Source organism: Acaromyces ingoldii, assembly GCF_003144295.1.
Source record: "Acaromyces ingoldii strain MCA 4198 unplaced genomic scaffold FA10scaffold_1, whole genome shotgun sequence".
Lineage (NCBI taxonomy): Eukaryota > Fungi > Basidiomycota > Exobasidiomycetes > Exobasidiales > Cryptobasidiaceae > Acaromyces > Acaromyces ingoldii.
Window position 1 is genome coordinate 3,861,548 of NW_020290247.1, and position 15,504 is coordinate 3,877,051.

Genomic DNA, 15,504 nt, shown 5'->3' on the forward strand with positions numbered 1-15,504 from the left:
ATCTTTTTTTTTCCTGGACATTTTTTTGCGCTTTTTTTGGGACGAATGTTCTGGTTCCTCTGGCTCCACGGCTATGGAGGTCCATGATCGCAAGGAGGAAAGCACAGAGCCTGCACTTGAAGCAGCGGCCGAACATGGGAGCGCAACGGTAACGGAGAGGCCCGCCAGTGAGCCAGCGGACGAGAGTGAAAAACAGCACCAGGAAGCACCGGCGGCCACCGGTGCGCAAGAAGGTCTGTCCAAGAATGCGCAGAAGCGGATGTTGAAGAAGCAAAAGCACGACGAGACGAAGCGGGAGAAGCGGAGAGAGGCCCGCGAAAGAAAAAAGGCGAAGAAGGCCCAGGAGCACGCTACTGCGGCTTTGGAGCCCGGGAAGGATGGCCCATCTGGACCAGTGACATCGAAAGGGAAAGGTGGAGGAGGAGGAAGCGAGGCAGACAAGGACAGGGAGGAGAAGCCTTTTGGGGCGGGCATCGTCGTGGACTTGGGATTCGATGAAGTCATGTCTGAGCGGGTGCGTTTGTTATCTTCTCTCAAAGGTACTTCTGTGCTTCAAGAGCTGACGAGGCGGTACAGGAGTGTGCCTCGATGGCTCTTCAACTAACCTATGTCTACTCATCGAACCGATCGTCGTCCACGCCGATTTCCAACGTCACCTTTGTCGGGCGAGGCGAAGAGAAGGACTGCTTCGAGTACAGCACAACGACGGCAGCCGAGCTCCAGTCGCCCCATCCTTCCTACTTTGTGCATCATCGCGCCCTTGCTTCCTCGTCTTCATCAACCTCGAACGGACAAGGAAGCGAGCTGGCTCCCCCGCTGTCACTGCGACAGTCACGCGTCGGCCACATGAAGGAGATCCAGGACAAAGGCGCCTGGAACCGCTGGCAGCGCATCACGATCCAGGACACGGGCGGCCTCGAGTCGCTCGTCAAGGGCCGCGAGTCCGACTTTGTCTACCTCTCTGCCGATGCACCCCACACCATCACGGAGCTGGCCGAGGACAAGAGCTACATCATTGGCGGCCTCGTGGACCGGAATAGGTACAAGAACATCTGCCTGAACAAGGCCAATGCCCTGGGGATATCGTCGGCCCGGCTGCCGCTCAACGAGGCGCAGCTGGGCGGTAAAAAGGTGCTGGCGGTCAACCATGTGGTCGACATCTTGCTGGGCTGGATCGAGACGAGGGACTGGGACATGGCAGTCGACAAAGGTCTGCCCGGTAGGAGAGCAAAGCTCGAAAACGGCATGCAGCCCGAGTCAAAGAGAAAAAAGAAAAGAGAGCGAGGGCGATCAGCTGAAGTTGAGACAAGCTCAATTCATATCGATGAGGCCGACGAAGAGGAGGCTTTCAACAGCAGCAGACCGCCTATATCAAGCATCAGCGCATTGTAACTTAGCCTTCAATAGTGTCAATCAAGATCAGTCTGTCGCGACATGCCAAGCCGAAGTGCGAAGAATGTTTTTTGGATTTCTTTGGTCAACCACAGGGGGCGTTTTGGTGAATTGAGGCGAAGCGAAATGAGGCGAAGAAGGGTTGACGAAGGATGATCAACATGAGGGTAGGCTGAATTGAAGTCGTGCTTTTGGCCGTTTGTTCCGTCTTTTTGGGAAGTGTTGAAGGGGAAAGACCGAAGGAGGATATTTACAAGAGGGGGAGAAGAGCAGAGGAGAGACAAAGGCAGGCGAAGGTTTTAATGCAAGGAGAAAGGGCGAGATCACTCCGTCTCGAATGCAAAAGGGTTCTGCGCAAAGACCTTGATGATCGGCGGCGCCTTTTCCATATCGGCCGTGATGACGACAGGCAGCTTCTGGAGCTCGCGGATCTCTTGGATGCGATGTCCGTCCGCAGTGACCTTGGCGCCTTCCGACTCAATCTCCGTCTTTCGGAAGCTCTTTGTCCTCTGCTGGCTTCCTGCCGCATCTTCGCCCGAATAGACTTTGCGCTTGGCTTCGGCCAACTCATCATCGTCCTCGTCGTCAAAGAGAGCTGCCTCGGCCGTGTGGCTCTGCGACGCCATCTCCATGCCGGCGTGGTGATCGGCGAGACCCTGAATGGCTTGCAGATGCGCATCGTCGCTCGTCTCAGCAAGCCACCGGATCGTCTCGACACCCTTGGTCCAGTAGAGCGTCAGCGTGTTGCTTGCCTCGGTATACGTCGAGCGCGAGACGGGAATCTGGTCCACGTGGACCCGCTTCTCGACACCGAACTCGGGGACGAGGACGTCGAAGGCGGCGTCGAGCACGCCAATGACAGTGGCCGAGCGAACGACGGGACCATATCGTACAGTCAGATCGTGGATGAGCAGGCAGAGGTACAGGTGATCGCTCTGCTCCTGAGCGAGCTTGGCGGCATCTCTCTTGACGTTGCACTGCTGCGCAATCTTGGCCATGCCCTCGCGGTCGACGGGGAACTTGTCCGAGTCTGCGAGGACGTAGTCGAGCTGGCGATGCACCATCAGATCGGCATACCGACGAATGGGCGAGGTAAAGTGCGTGTAGAGTGGCACATTGAGGGCATAGTGAGCATATTTGGCAATGTCGACCATGCCCGTGCAAAAGTACTTTGCACGCAGCATGGCATTCGTCACCAGTGACTCGAGCACCTCCTTTGCCCCCGGATCCTCGATCTTGTTCAGGCTCTTGAACAACGCACCGCTCGATGATGTGTCCACCTCGTAGCCCATCTTTTTGGCCCGGTTGACAAAGCCATCCAGCCGACGCTCCAATGGCTTCTCGTGGCGGCGGAGAAGGGCCAGGTCCGGCAGTCCCGCGGCAATCTGCTGGGCGACTGTCATGTTGGCCAGAAGCATGAATTCCTCGATGAGCTTGTTGGCCTCGCGAGACTCGTGCACGAAGGCATCGGTGGGCATGAGGTTGTCGTCGAGCTTGAACGAGAGCTTGACGTTGTCGATGCGGAGAGCACCATTCTCGAACCGCCTCGTCCGCATCTTCTGTGCCAGATCCTGCAGCGTCAAAATATCCTCCTCGAGCTCAGAGGCGGGAAATGGCGACTCGGCAAGCTTGTTCTTTGGCAGATGGCCACCTTCAATGACTGCCTGTGCATCTTCGTAGGCTAGCTGTGCGCATGACTTGATAATTGTCCGACCGAGCCAGGTTCCGATCACGCGGCCGTCCTTGTTCATGGTGAAAACAGCCGAGTAGGCCAGCCGCTCGACGTGAGGCACCAGCGAGCAGAGCTCCTCGCACAGCTGAGGGGGAAGCATGGGAATGACCTTTTCGACCATGTACGTCGACGTGCCTCGCTTGCGCGCCTCGCGGTCCAACGCACTGCCAATCTTGACAAAGTGCGAGACGTCGGCGATATGGACACCAATCTCATACAAGCCACCTTCCAAGCGTGCGATGCTGAGGGCATCGTCGAGATCCTTTGCTGTGGCGGGGTCGATGGTAAAGACGCGGTTTGCTCGGAAGTCTCTTCGCACCTCGTACTCGCGCTCGGGGATCGACCAAGGCAGAGCAGGCAGGCACTTGAGCGCATTCTCGCCCCACGTCTCTTCGATGCTGAGGCACTCCTTGATGATGGCATTCGACAGTGCTGCTCGGTTGCCCACGACGCCGAGCTCCTCGATGAGGGTGCCGAACGGGTGCAGACTGGTGAGTGGCCAGCGCTTGATGGAACAGACAAACAGCCGGTTCTTGTACGCCTCCTGGTCGTCCCAAAAGTCGGCGGGCGCCTGGTCGGCAGGAATGGCAACGAGCGGGCAGCGCTTGTCCGAAGGACGGAACCAAATGATCTTGGGTCGAGACTGGGGAGAATCCATCTGGCCCTGGGTGCCGTCGCCTCCTTCTCTCGCAGCTCGCTCCGCCTGCTGCTTCTCTTTTGTAGCGGCCGACGACGGGCGCAGGAGGCCAATGGTGCCGCTGAAGAGCTTCGAGGGTGCCCTCTCAATGATGGCAACAACGTGGCCGGCCAGTGCCGGCGGCGCGCCGTCGTCATGCTCCTCTTCGTCCTCAACGAGCTTGAGCTGGGAGCCCTCGACCTCGAGATCGTCCTTTGCCTTGTCTGGCTTGCGCGAGACGTGAGCGCCCTGCTCCTCCTTGCGCTTCTTCTTGTCCTCCTTTTCCTTCTTGACGCTCCACACCTCGGTGGGGTCAAGGAGCTCGACAGCCACAACGTCGCCGTCAAGAGCACGGTTGCGGTCCTTGGAGCCGCTGATGAAAATGTCAGACTGGAGGACCTCGGTGGTGACGTAGGCGTCGGATCTGTTGCGCTTGTTGACGCGGAGCATGCCCACGACAATCTTGCCGGCGGCCAGCAGCGGCGGAAGGCTGGCTTGGGGAAGGTAAGAGCCGAAGAGGGCCTTGCGCTGAGCGGGACCACCCTGTGGCTGCGGAGGCATACCGGGAATGCCGCCAGGGAAGCCAGACATCATGGCTGGGTTGAAGCCTCCGCCAAAGGAGGGCGTCTTGCCGTGTCCAGGCGCTGCACCGGCTTGAGCACTACGGAATTGGTTGAGAGAGGCCAACTGGGCTTGGGCCTGGGCCAGGTCCGTCACGACGGGCTGCTGCTGGCCAGGGTTGCCATTGATGCGCCAATTCTGACTGCCAGTCCGGCCGTGTCGCCCACCTGGACCCATGCCTGCACCGCCACCACCAAAGCCATCAGCCAGCTCAGAGATATTGCCCATGGAGAGCGAGGAGAGGTTGACAAGACCACCACCGGCCATGAGATACTCTGGCGAGAGGGACGAGAGCTGGACCGAGGGCGTGCTAAAGTGGCCCAGGGCACGGCCGGCAGAGGGCGAGTGTGCCGACTGCTGAAGGAGCTGCTGCTGCTGGGGCGTGGACGGCGGGAAGGTGAAGTCAACATTGGGCTGCATCAGCGATCCCTCTTCGCCATTGCCCGGCGCAGAAGCCTGCGCAGCGGCGGCATTCTTGTTGACGACATTGACCGAATGCCTCCTGCCGTGGCCTCGAGGCAAGTTGGATCCGACCTGCTGCGAAGCTTGCTGCTGTTGACCTTGCTGCTGACCTTGTTGACCCAGACCACCGCCGCCGAAGCTTCCCATGCCCATCGAGCCCATGCCACTGGTGGAGAAGGAGCCCATAGGACCAGACTGGGGCGCATGGCTCTGTATCCGTCGATGCGCGCCCATCCTGCCGCCACCTCGTCCGGGCTGCGGAAGACCAGGCGAACCAAGGTTGAGGCTTTGCTGGAGGAGCTGCTGCTGTTGCAGCTGCAGCATCTCAATCTGCTGTTGCAATGCAAGGTTCTCGGCATAGACGTTGCCGCCGCCGCCTAGGCTGGCCGAAGGAGCGTGGCCTCCCATTCGATGGGCGCCGGCAAATGCCGAGAGGTCGCTCTCTGTCCTCCGATGGCTGTCAAATGCGCTCGTGTTCTGGCTCTGTCTGTTCAGGAAGTTGCGCGTGGGATCAAACTGGCGACTGCCCATAAAGTCTGCCACGCTGCTCGCGCCGTCTTCGGTCATGGTCTCTTCGCCATCAGCGGCCGCGCTGCCGTAGCCCATCTCGGCGAACCGATCCTGGAGAGAGGGCTGACGCTGGTGACCAGCCTGTTGGTTGTTGTTGGCAGAGTGGCGGGCGATTGCACTTTGAAAGGCGGCGTTGCCGGCGAACCGAGGCCCACCTTGTCGGGCGGCGCCACCACCGCCGTCACCGCGGCCTGTTGCGTTCTGCGCTCCATGCTCGACGTCTTCACCCAGGCTGGGAAGATTGCCCGGCCTCGCACTGAAGCTGGCCTGACCGCCGTGTCCCATACGACTCGAGGGCGAAGTGATGTTGAGCTGCTGCTGAAGCTGCGCCTGGAGCTGCTCCTCCTGCGCGGCGAGCCGGTTGCTGAGGTTCGCCAGCTCAGACTCGCCCTCGGCGGTCGACTGTCCCGGGTTGTTTTTGATGTCCTAGAAGAACAGTCTCAGCTACTGCCTCTCCTCTACTGCTGCTTGCCCTCATCAGGGTTCGACATGTTTCAATGCGAGGAACTCACCTGAATGAGGTGTTGGAGATTGTTCATCGCAGTCGAAGGGTCCGGTGCCTTGTCGGCGTCTGCGTCCCGTCTGGTCGTCCCTGCTCGACCACCACCGGCACCGCGCCCACTGTTGTTTCCACGGGAGCCTCTTGACGAAGACGTACCACCTGTAATGACGACAGCCGCAAGATGGGTCAGCTGAGTCCACAGAGGAAAAAAGGAGCAGGGAAAGAGTACAAAACGGACCTCGCCCATTGTTGGAACCTCCTCCGCCCCTAGCAGAAGTCCGGGTGCGGTTCCCCGAGTCATTTGTCCTTTTGGAAGAGGGATCGGCCATGGTCGCTGCGTGAGGAAGAAGAAGTGAGGAAAAGGAAGAGAATAGGGGGTGCGTGTAAAGGAAGAAGAAGGAAGTAGTGTGAGCCAGAGCAGAGGGCACGAATATTCTGGCTCAGGACGACTCACCTCACGAATAAATTATGACACCAAGAGAAGAGCTAGCTGCCTTTAATCAAGAGCTCGCCTTGCTGCTGCTGCTGCTGCTGAGGGAAAAGTATGGGACGGGTACAAGTGCGACGATGATGGGGAATAAAGAGGCCGAGAAAGCGAGCGGTCGGGCGAGAAGAGGCTGTTGCTGCTCAGAAGTTCAGCGCGGCCGAGATTGCTTTCTGGTTCGCCTGTCTGGGTGGCAATCTGAGAACGCGGGCTCCAAGTCAAGTCGAGTCGAGTCGAGTCGAGGCGAGTGCTTGCACAACTTCGCAGAGGAGCGTCCGGATCGACAAGACCGGCGATGCAGGATAAAGGAGAGGAAAGAGAAGGAGAAACTAGGGTTCTGGGCGTGGGAAAAAGAAAGGAAAAGGTCGTTGTCGATCGTGATGAGATATGATGGAGAGTCAGAGGCGAGGAAAGGCCCTACTGTCTAAACGGACGCACCAACCAACAGAGCGCTGCCGCTGGCGCTCTCGCTCCACTCCAACAATCGCTAAGGTAACCCAGGTTTGAGCTCTGAGATTAGTGATTTCCAAATTTCATTAATAAGCTAGTAGTAGTTGTTGGTCTACGGCCCGTGATTTCTATTCTGGCGCTGTGGCTTGAAGGGAATAAGGGCGCGGGCGAGGTCTGGACAGCCAGACCGATGCCGATAGACGCAGCGAAGCGGTGCGGTGCAGTGAGACCAGGCGAGGCGAGGCGCAAAGAGGGACGGAGGAGGGGGGGAAGAGATCTCAAAAATCAAGCCTGGTGCCGATGCCCGCCATTGTCTCGGCTGTCTCGACGACGAGCGAGGTAATGGCTACGTCTTGTAACCCGACGCCGACGCTCTTGAAGAGGGAAATGTCATGGTCGCGTGAGCTTCCACCCAGCTCTTGGAGAGCTTTGAGTGCAGCATCCCTTGATGGAGGCTTTGAAGTGTCTGAGAACGTTGAATGTGAGAGGAGTGCGCCCAGCGAGATGCAGTCTTTGGCATCGACATTGGCTTTGATAAGGTCGCCGGCCTCGTGCGCACATGCATCGGCATCATCGACGATAAGTGCTCCCTTGGCGCGGTGAATCAGCGAAGTCTCTACTTCTTGCATATGGGGCTTGTAGGAGCCAATGAGGATGACATGCGTGCCACTGGCCACCCACGAGCTCGGAAAGAGGGGCGCAGTCGAGGGAACGGCGCTGACCAGCACCTTGGCCTGCCGCACAGCCGCTTCCACCTGGCTCTCGCCGCTTGTCTGGAGGACCGTGATGGCGACGTGTAGGTCCTTCACTTGATGTCGAAGCCAATCCAAGTTGTTTCGGATGTCCTGCTGCAGATCTTCTTCTCTCTTTCGCACGACGAAATTGAGGTGCATCTCGGCATCGCTCTGTTGTCGTGTGATTTGAACGAGGAGCAGGGCGTGAAAGACAGCCTGCTGACCAGCCCCAAACAGCACGATGTGGGACAGACCCTTTCCTCCATCTCTTCGCAGAGCTTCAAGCGCTCTCGTGGTTAGCATCGAGCCAGCGGCCGTGCGCAGAGCCGTCAGCTTGGCTGCATTGATGAATGCCCGCGTCCGTCCACTTTCGCCGTCGAGGAGCATCGTCGAGGCCGGTAGACCCCTCTGTTTGCTCTCGGCATTGGGCACACAGACGACCTTGCATGTCGTGTGAGGGCCTAACCGGCTCGGCATAAAGAGCCCCGTGTGATTGGGCGCCCGGACAGCCGTCCGCAGGGGATTGTCGATCTCTTCGAGACGAGCATGGAGCGCCTTGAATACGCTCGCCTGGTTTTCGAGGACACTGTTGATTGGCAGGTGCTTCTCTATGATGGCACCGACCTCGGCGCCGGACAGAACGAGAAGCTTGGACGCCATAATTGCGAGTGACGACGGCTGGGCAAAGCAAGAAAGTCGAGGCACCCGCTCTCGCCTTGAGGGGTGGAGGAGCCAAAAAATTGATAGCGTCCCAGGGCGTCCTCACGAGTTTATCAGGCGCGATTCACAGCTGTCACCGCACATTGCGCACGAGAGTTGAAAGGGTGTATTACTCTTCAGAAGTCGAGACATGAGACTCTCGACTGTCCCAGAGGGGGAGCTCCATTGATAAGAAGTGTATGAATCGTGGTACTATACATCGTGTTACTGAGAGCAGGGCCATCTTTCGCCTCCTTCGCAGCGTCTGTCCTTTCCTCTCTGCTGTTCTTGTTCGTTCTTGATCTTCTTCTGATATCAGATCCTTCCACATCTATGGCTTGACTGAGGGTCCATTCCTCAGCGCAGGCCCCTGCTGACTTGAAGTCGCGCGCTCGTCTTCACCCCTGGCTTCGGTGCTGGGGGCTTCCGGACGACTTCTTCAATTTGCAGAGCCCAACCTCGATCGAGCACTACATCGCCTTTCTTGCGCTCGAATGGGTCTCCTCCTCACCGGCCCTCGCCTGCCGCCGCTGCCCGCTCCCCCCGCTTCTTCTGAAAGTCCTCGACGATGACCTTCATCCGTTTGGCCTCCTGCCGCCTTGCGCTGCGGCACGTATGCCAACTGACAAGGCTCACAAACACAAACGCCCCCACGCCCCAATTGGCGCTCCTCAGCATGCCGCGCCGCGCCACGAGGCCGACGCCCGCCACGGCGCCAGCCGTGCCCATGCCCAGCAGCAGGCTGCTCCGCGCACACGGCACCCGGCCGTCGCCCAGGCGCCGGGCCGCATCGAGCGGGTCCAGCCCCGCGAGCTTGGCCGTCAGCGTGTTGTCCTTGCCGATCCGATCCGGCGCGTCAATCGTCGTCGCCATCGTTCGTCGGTCCGTACGTCGGTCGCGCGGTCGCCAATAGGCCTTGTCAGCGTCGCTCTCGGCTTGAGCTGCAGCAACCTGGGACGGGCGGTTCTTCCTTTCTCCCCTTTCTCAAACTTACTAAGTGCATGCACTCTTCCTCTCTCGATTAGATAATCACGCGCGTTGCTCCACTACTACTACTCTTAGCAGTACATGGGTCGTTACTGATGAGCGATTGCAAAGATGTGCAGAATGACAGACGAGACGCATAGGTATGAGCAGCTCCAGAGTGACAGTGACAATCTTGTTACAAGGGTAGGTGGGTTAAGAGAGAGAGAGAGAGAGAGAGAGAGAGAGAGAGAGAGAGAGAGAGAGAGAGAGAGAGAGAGAGAGAATTGGTACAGAAAAAACCAGGGGAATTCGGCAGCCAGGTCAGACGAAGCTCGACATCTTATGCAGGATGGCTTTGTCGTTCTCGCTCAGCTGACCGCTCTTCGTCGACGTGGGCGTTGATGGCCCGGGGCTGTCTCTGAACCTGGGACTGCCCTTTGTCGCCACCGAGGGCCGTCGATGCGTCTGGATCGGTGCTGGTACTTTCATGACCCTAGTCGCCGGAGAGGACGATGCGGGCGAGTCCGAGGAAGCTTGCGCGCCGGAGCCCGTCCACTTTGTCGATCTGGAACCCTGTGGCACCGCTGCTGCACCGGTTCCGGCGACGACACCGTTGCTTCGCGCACCCGCTGGCAAGGCGGTCCGGCCCGAGTCGTACGATTGCCCGTTCTCCCCCGTCGGCACCCTCGTGAGATTGCGCGAGTCGGCAGTTGCGCCTGTCCGCTGCCCTTCCGCGTCCACGAGCTGCCTCTCCGAAGAGGTAGGGCTCGGCGGCAGCTTGTCGCTTGTGCTTCTTCCAAAGATGCTGAATCGCTTGCGACTGCTGCTCGACGTGCTGCTCGTCTTGACAGAGAGCATCGACGACGTCTGCGTCGCACTCGGCCTCCTCTGGTCGATTAGCCGACTCGAGGTTGAGCCAGGCAATGCCTGCTGCTGCTGCTGCTGCTGCTGCCTCGACGGTGCTGCCTCAATGCCGAGCGTCCTCTCTGCCTTGCTCAAGGCATTTCCATTCAACTGTTGACCGGCACTGATGCCGAGCATCCTCTCGATCTTCGAAGAGGTGTTCCTGGCACCACTAAGATCGGTGTCGGTGTCCGTTTCCGATGGTGCCTCGCTCGCGCTGTCCGCTGGATGGTGGTGGTGGTGGTGGAGCATGATCTCGGCGGGGTGGGGCATACCAGAGGAAGAGACGTCCTCCTCTCGACCCATTGAGCTCCAAGTCATAGATGCAATGGCCGGAGTCTCGTTGACCGCTGGGCTCATCATGCCAGTCTCGCCGTCGTGTGGACCCTGCGTTGCGCTTGCCATGACTGGTGTTGCGTGCGACAGGCCGTGCTTGCCATCGAGCGCGGCGTGAGGGTGTGACGAGGTTCGTTGGACCCACTTGGAAACCGACATGACGATTCTCAGTGCCCGGATCTGGAGCGCCTCGTGGCCACACATGGTCGCCGTCTCGTAGATGACGACGGCGAGGCGATGTCTCTCCATGGGAGCCAGGCCTCGGTCGTGGGTCGCACTGACTGCAGAGGTGGGCGTCCCACCCGCTGAGTTGGCATCGCTGCTAGAAACAGGGACGGAGAGTTCGGTGGAGAGACAGACATGCGCCGCGTGCTTGGCCCATCGTTGGAGTTCGTCGAGCTGGTAGACCTTGGCTGCAATGAGCAGCGCAGCCACCACGGCAGGATGCCGCTGCAGGGCCGTGCAGATACACCGCGTGTAGAAGAACTGGAGGAGAGCGAGCATGACGGGCGCCGGCTCGCCAATCACCAGTTGTCTCGGTAGAAGCCGAGGGTCATTCCCCCTCGCGCCTGGCAATGGCAGAAGGCGATGAAGAGGCACCTTTGCATTCCCTTGCCGCTCGTCGTCCTCTCCCTCATCATCCTCCTCATCAGATTCGAGAACCGCCTTGAGCTGATCTGTTCGTCTCCTCGACGAGGACGAACTCATATTCCTCGCGACCCTTCTCGCTTCTGTCTTGTACTCGCGGATCTTTGACAGGAACCACGGCCACCGCTTCTCGAGCACGATGCGATCGCATCCCAGCCGCATGCCGTCGGAGCATACAATCTCAAAGTCGCCTCGGCCCCCAAAGCTCAGCGGCGACGCGAGCTCCTCGACGGGATCGCGAGCGCCGAGAGCAGCACCCAGGCTGCCCACGGCGCTCGCCATCAGCTTTTCCAGGCCCATCTCCATGTTGCTGTTGTCCCCCACAGGCCGCATGGGTGCTTGGTGGATACCCCAGGCCTCGAGTTCAATGACGACAATGTCGTCAAAGTTGGACTGTCGGTGGTTGTAGTCGGCGACGAGGTCTCTCTGCCGATTACCAAAGACAACGAGCCGGTTCTGGCTCGGCCAGAGCACGGCGCGATTCCAGGATCCCTGGGTCAGGCTGCTCCCGACATCGAGCCGAGTCCAGACCATGGTGGTGGTGTTGAGGGCCCAGATGGCAAACGTCTGTGAGGTGTTGGCCAGATAGGTGCCCGAGATGATAAAGTGGTTGCCCAGGACAGCGCCGGTGGGAAAGCGAAGGCCCGGAGGGAATGAAGTGCCCGTCATGGCAAAAGACCGGTCTTCGATGGTGATGTCCTTCCTCTTCTTCGCCGCCGCCGCACCTGGCCTTGTCGACGCTGCTGTCGCCGCAGCCGCCGCCGCCGCTGCTGCTAGTGGATTCGACACCTCCCCATCCAGCTCTGAGTCTTCACTGGCCGACGATGCGCGGCGATCTCTGCCCGACAGCAGGCCGTTGGGTATCGCAGAGGGCAGCCGGACCAGCTCCAGTTCTCGTTTCACGTCGGTGAAGTTGTAGTTGGAGTACACAAACACCGGCAAGGGCTCCTCCGTGCCATCCTCTGCCGTGGGCCGCACGCTCATGGGAAGGTAGTCGGTCAGGGACATGGCCATCGATGGCGCATGGCTGCCTGAAGACAGGCGTTGGGCGTTCGACGATGTCGCATCAGAAGTGGCCGACTTCGAGAGCGCTGATGAGGCGATGCTTCCCGCACGATTTCGCGCTGCTGCTGACGCTGACGCTGATACTCCTGCATGCATCAGAGAGTGGTCGTGGTCCCCATTTGCCTTGCCTGCATCCTTCGACTTTGGCGACTGAACAACCAGCTTGGGACCTGCAGCCAAGCTTCGATAGCTTCCGCACATTTTGAGGAACTGGTGGCTCAGAGTCCACCGCCTCTTTTCGAGGTCAAAGACGTTGATCTCCTGGATGTACTGGTTCGACGCGCTCTGGCCCCCAATGATGACGAGCGACGAGCCCGTCAGGGACGAGAGGTGCGCATAGCGCGGGTCTGGCAATTTCGTCTCTTCCTCCTCGGCCTCGTTGCTGAAAGAAGAAGAAGAAGAAGCAGCAGAGGACTTGTCGAAGCCGAGATCCCATTCGCCCGTGTCGAGGTCAAAGGCAATGACCTCGTTGAGAACAAAGAGGGACGCCTGTGGGTCCGCCGCCCTCTTGTCTGCGGATTTGCTCCCCTCGGCGCCTGCGCCTGCGCCCCCATCGGCCTTGTCCTTGTGGAAGCCCATGCCGCCGAACACGACGAGCTTGTTCTTCCAGAGGTCGCACGAGTGGAAGTAGCGCTGGATCGGCTGCTTGGATGACGACGCAAACGGAGACGAGGACGACGAGGATGGAGAGGATGGGCCGGGCGCATCGTCTGCCTCGCTGCCCGCAAAGAGCTTGCGCCAGCGCAGCGTCGTGAGGTTGAGCTCATAGAGATCGTTTGTCAGCTTTCGCGTCGAGGCAAGTCGGCCTCCGAAGAGGTAGGCCTGGCCTGCGTGCGGACCGCTGTCTACGAGTGTGAGCGAGGCGCCCTGTGATCGCGGTCGCAGCAGGTGGAGTGCGTCAGCCCAGCCCAGCCCTCGGTGAATCGAGCGCGTCAAACAACATTGCGTTGCGCGCGCGGAGAACCACACTCACTACCATCGGCGGCGGCACCTCGCCCTCGCAGGAATGCCAGTGGGCCGCGAGGCTAAGCAGCGGCGCAAATTGGCCGTGCGGCATCGTCGTTGAGGATGAGGCAGGTCCGCCCTGCTGTGCCTCTTCGTCGTGTCTCTAGGATGGGAAAGGAACACAGTCTATGCTGGTGAGGCTGGGGTGGGCAGAGGATCTCGAGAGAGAGAGACAGAGAGAGCCCCCCTCCAGCGCGGAAGACGGTAAGGGTAGGAAAGAGTACGACCGGGAAAGGAAGGAAAGAGAGGGAGAGAAAAGGAGAGGGAGAGAGAGGCTCTTTGGATGGTGAGATTAAAGTCCTGTTCACCACTCACTCTCACACACTAATTATGACTGCCAAAATGTTCTCAGGAAGGGAAATTGTATCCGAATTTAGGCTCTGAATACAACTATTCATTTGGATCGTGATCGCAGATACGTACGCTGGTGCCTCTCTCTCGCTTTCGACGCGTTCCAGAAAAGAGGAAAAGCGAGAGAGAGAGAGAGAAAAGACTCGCGCGGGCCATCAGCGCCTCTCTGCTTCTTCTCCTTTTATAAAACAACAGAGCGAGCCATGTTTGGCGACTTGGCCTTGAAGCTGGTCCAGGAGGCCAAGGCCTCGGAGCTCAACAACACCCTGAAACCATACAAGTGAGTGTGGCTCTGACGTGGGAAAAAATAATACCACGACTGCTGACGTGTGGAGACGGGCGCGTGTCATCAACAGCGAGGAGCTTGTCCGGCTCGTGCTCCTCGAGACGCGCCAGCTGCAGGCCCACATTGCCGCCGTGCTCGCTGCCGACCCGCGCGGGGCGGTACTGGGGGCCGAGGCGGCCGACTCGGATCCTGCGCTGGCCGCTCAGCTCGTGACACACCACCTGGCCGCACAGCGAAACAAGCGCTGCCTGCTGGCCTACCACCACTCGCGACTCGGTCATCTGCGCGCCAAGCTCTGGCAAAAGGGCGGGAGTCTCGCGCTAGTCTTTGACGACGCCATCGAAGAAGGCCGGTCCGAAGGAGCAAGCGGCGGTGCCAGGGACGGAGCAGTGGAGCGGGGCACGCTGCGGTCGCGGATGAGTGCAGACGAGGTTACCTGGCTCAAGCGGTACGCCCAGCTGGTGACGGCATACAAGAGCGACTTTCTCGACGTCGTCGATGTGGCCGCGCCCCTACAGCGAAGTGCAGACAAGGCCGACGTGGGACCGATCAAGGAGCTCATGGTCAGCGTCATGGCACTGCGCGACGCGCGCGATGTGCAGACAGAGCGGGGCAGCATCAACCTGCGAAAGGGCGAGCGTATGCGTGTGCAGAGGAGCGAGGTCGAGCCCCTCATCGTCCGCGGCTGGCTCGGTGTCCTTGACGATTAGAGCGAGCAAGCAGTGTATGCGGACCCCTTCTCTGCCTTTCTATGTCAGGCCCTGCGCGACGCGCGCGATGTGCAGACAGAGCGGGGCAGCATCAACCTGCGAAAGGGCGAGCGTATGCGTGTGCAGAGGAGCGAGGTCGAGCCCCTCATCGTCCGCGGCTGGCTCGGTGTCCTTGACGATTAGAGCGAGCAAGCAGTGTATGCGGACCCCTTCTCTGCCTTTCTATGTCAGGCCCATGCATGTATTTTAGTGCGTCTCTTCTCATAGCGACGCGTAGCCATTTTTCATTTGTAGACTTGAGTGAATGCATCCCAGACAACCACCACCACCATTTACATATCGGACTTCACCCACGCCATGGCGACCTTCTCGTCTTCATCCTGGTTTCTGTACGTCTCTGCTTGCAATCTTGTTCCTATCCCAGCTTGACTCTGACTTCCATTACACACCCACACACCCACACGCTAGACCCGCCTTTGTGTTCGTCGGCGCGCCAGTGGTCGGTCTGATCATCTACCGAGCCTTTTTCAAGACGTCATCAAACAGCTGGCGCTCGCAAAAGTACGACCCCAAGACGGGCCTGGGGCGGGGTGCGCCGGGCTTCCACACCAACGTCCAGCGCGTCGCGGTCCCGCCCGAGATCATGGAGCGGATCCGGCGCGGCGAGGAGGTCTCGGCCGACGAGATCACGGCAGCCCAGGAGCGCATGAAGCGCGGCGAGCCGGAGCCCACTGCGAAACAGAAGAAGCAGCAGCAGCAGCAGCAGCCGGAAAACGAGTGGCTGCCGGCAACGCCGACACGCAGTGGTGGTGGAGCCAAGAAGAGGTCCGGCGGTGGGAAGCGATAAGTCGTGCACCGATAGAGGAATGCCATATTTAGTCAATTGTTCTTTCTCTGCTTGCCTGAGCTTTT

General features: G+C 59.5%; 8 protein-coding genes across 8 annotated transcripts; 3 read left to right on the forward strand and 5 right to left on the reverse strand.

Annotated features, from left to right (window-relative positions):
* Positions 1 to 42: 42 nt before the first annotated feature.
* Positions 43 to 1,399, forward strand: FA10DRAFT_264722 (hypothetical protein). The gene is made up of 2 exons (XM_025520765.1): positions 43 to 514; positions 577 to 1,399. The coding sequence occupies exons 1-2, from the start codon at positions 74 to 76 to the stop codon at positions 1,390 to 1,392; spliced, it is 1,257 nt and encodes a 418-aa protein (XP_025381349.1). The 5' UTR covers positions 43 to 73; the 3' UTR covers positions 1,393 to 1,399.
* A 154-nt stretch (positions 1,400 to 1,553) lies between these two features.
* FA10DRAFT_42288 (RNB-domain-containing protein) lies at positions 1,554 to 6,538 on the reverse strand. The gene is made up of 4 exons (XM_025525472.1): positions 6,410 to 6,538; positions 6,194 to 6,289; positions 5,966 to 6,114; positions 1,554 to 5,879 (listed from the first exon to the last, which is right to left on the reverse strand). The coding sequence occupies exons 2-4, from the start codon at positions 6,282 to 6,284 to the stop codon at positions 1,716 to 1,718; spliced, it is 4,404 nt and encodes a 1,467-aa protein (XP_025381350.1). The 5' UTR covers positions 6,285 to 6,289; positions 6,410 to 6,538; the 3' UTR covers positions 1,554 to 1,715.
* A 406-nt stretch (positions 6,539 to 6,944) lies between these two features.
* On the reverse strand, positions 6,945 to 8,353 carry FA10DRAFT_264724 (NAD(P)-binding protein). Its single transcript, XM_025520766.1, has one exon. The coding sequence runs from the start codon at positions 8,281 to 8,283 to the stop codon at positions 7,168 to 7,170; it is 1,116 nt and encodes a 371-aa protein (XP_025381351.1). The 5' UTR covers positions 8,284 to 8,353; the 3' UTR covers positions 6,945 to 7,167.
* A 33-nt stretch (positions 8,354 to 8,386) lies between these two features.
* FA10DRAFT_42304 (hypothetical protein) lies at positions 8,387 to 8,741 on the reverse strand. The gene has a single exon (XM_025525473.1). The coding sequence runs from the start codon at positions 8,651 to 8,653 to the stop codon at positions 8,453 to 8,455; it is 201 nt and encodes a 66-aa protein (XP_025381352.1). The 5' UTR covers positions 8,654 to 8,741; the 3' UTR covers positions 8,387 to 8,452.
* Positions 8,435 to 9,261, reverse strand: FA10DRAFT_299465 (hypothetical protein). Its single transcript, XM_025524729.1, has one exon. The coding sequence runs from the start codon at positions 9,193 to 9,195 to the stop codon at positions 8,830 to 8,832; it is 366 nt and encodes a 121-aa protein (XP_025381353.1). The 5' UTR covers positions 9,196 to 9,261; the 3' UTR covers positions 8,435 to 8,829.
* A 245-nt stretch (positions 9,262 to 9,506) lies between these two features.
* FA10DRAFT_264725 (hypothetical protein) lies at positions 9,507 to 13,528 on the reverse strand. Its single transcript, XM_025520767.1, has 2 exons — positions 13,214 to 13,528; positions 9,507 to 13,107 (listed from the first exon to the last, which is right to left on the reverse strand). The coding sequence occupies exons 1-2, from the start codon at positions 13,295 to 13,297 to the stop codon at positions 9,610 to 9,612; spliced, it is 3,582 nt and encodes a 1,193-aa protein (XP_025381354.1). The 5' UTR covers positions 13,298 to 13,528; the 3' UTR covers positions 9,507 to 9,609.
* A 183-nt stretch (positions 13,529 to 13,711) lies between these two features.
* Positions 13,712 to 14,744, forward strand: FA10DRAFT_42308 (hypothetical protein). The gene is made up of 2 exons (XM_025525474.1): positions 13,712 to 13,876; positions 13,953 to 14,744. The coding sequence occupies exons 1-2, from the start codon at positions 13,800 to 13,802 to the stop codon at positions 14,590 to 14,592; spliced, it is 717 nt and encodes a 238-aa protein (XP_025381355.1). The 5' UTR covers positions 13,712 to 13,799; the 3' UTR covers positions 14,593 to 14,744.
* Positions 14,745 to 14,895: 151 nt separating this feature from the next.
* Positions 14,896 to 15,463, forward strand: FA10DRAFT_264727 (hypothetical protein). The gene is made up of 2 exons (XM_025520768.1): positions 14,896 to 14,981; positions 15,061 to 15,463. The coding sequence occupies exons 1-2, from the start codon at positions 14,950 to 14,952 to the stop codon at positions 15,437 to 15,439; spliced, it is 411 nt and encodes a 136-aa protein (XP_025381356.1). The 5' UTR covers positions 14,896 to 14,949; the 3' UTR covers positions 15,440 to 15,463.
* Positions 15,464 to 15,504: the final 41 nt, after the last annotated feature.

Coding starts and splice junctions, on each gene's coding strand:
- FA10DRAFT_264727 (XM_025520768.1), top strand. CDS start 14,950: ATGGCGACCTTCTCGTCTTCATCCTGGTTTCT. Junction 14,982..15,060: donor TCGTCTTCATCCTGGTTTCT/GTACGTCTCTGC, acceptor CCCACACGCTAG/ACCCGCCTTTGTGTTCGTCG.
- FA10DRAFT_42304 (XM_025525473.1), bottom strand. CDS start 8,653: ATGTGGAAGGATCTGATATCAGAAGAAGATCAAGAACGAACAAGAACA.
- FA10DRAFT_42288 (XM_025525472.1), bottom strand. CDS start 6,284: ATGGCCGATCCCTCTTCCAAAAGGACAAATGACTCGGGGAACCGCACC. Junction 6,115..6,193: donor AGGTTCCAACAATGGGCGAG/GTCCGTTTTGTA, acceptor TCGTCATTACAG/GTGGTACGTCTTCGTCAAGA. Junction 5,880..5,965: donor ATCTCCAACACCTCATTCAG/GTGAGTTCCTCG, acceptor CTGTTCTTCTAG/GACATCAAAAACAACCCGGG.
- FA10DRAFT_42308 (XM_025525474.1), top strand. CDS start 13,800: ATGTTTGGCGACTTGGCCTTGAAGCTGGTCCAGGAGGCCAAGGCCTCG. Junction 13,877..13,952: donor AACACCCTGAAACCATACAA/GTGAGTGTGGCT, acceptor TGTCATCAACAG/CGAGGAGCTTGTCCGGCTCG.
- FA10DRAFT_299465 (XM_025524729.1), bottom strand. CDS start 9,195: ATGGCGACGACGATTGACGCGCCGGATCGGATCGGCAAGGACAACACG.
- FA10DRAFT_264724 (XM_025520766.1), bottom strand. CDS start 8,283: ATGGCGTCCAAGCTTCTCGTTCTGTCCGGCGCCGAGGTCGGTGCCATC.
- FA10DRAFT_264722 (XM_025520765.1), top strand. CDS start 74: ATGGAGGTCCATGATCGCAAGGAGGAAAGCACAGAGCCTGCACTTGAA. Junction 515..576: donor ATGAAGTCATGTCTGAGCGG/GTGCGTTTGTTA, acceptor GAGGCGGTACAG/GAGTGTGCCTCGATGGCTCT.
- FA10DRAFT_264725 (XM_025520767.1), bottom strand. CDS start 13,297: ATGCCGCACGGCCAATTTGCGCCGCTGCTTAGCCTCGCGGCCCACTGG. Junction 13,108..13,213: donor AGGTGCCGCCGCCGATGGTA/GTGAGTGTGGTT, acceptor CCGCGATCACAG/GGCGCCTCGCTCACACTCGT.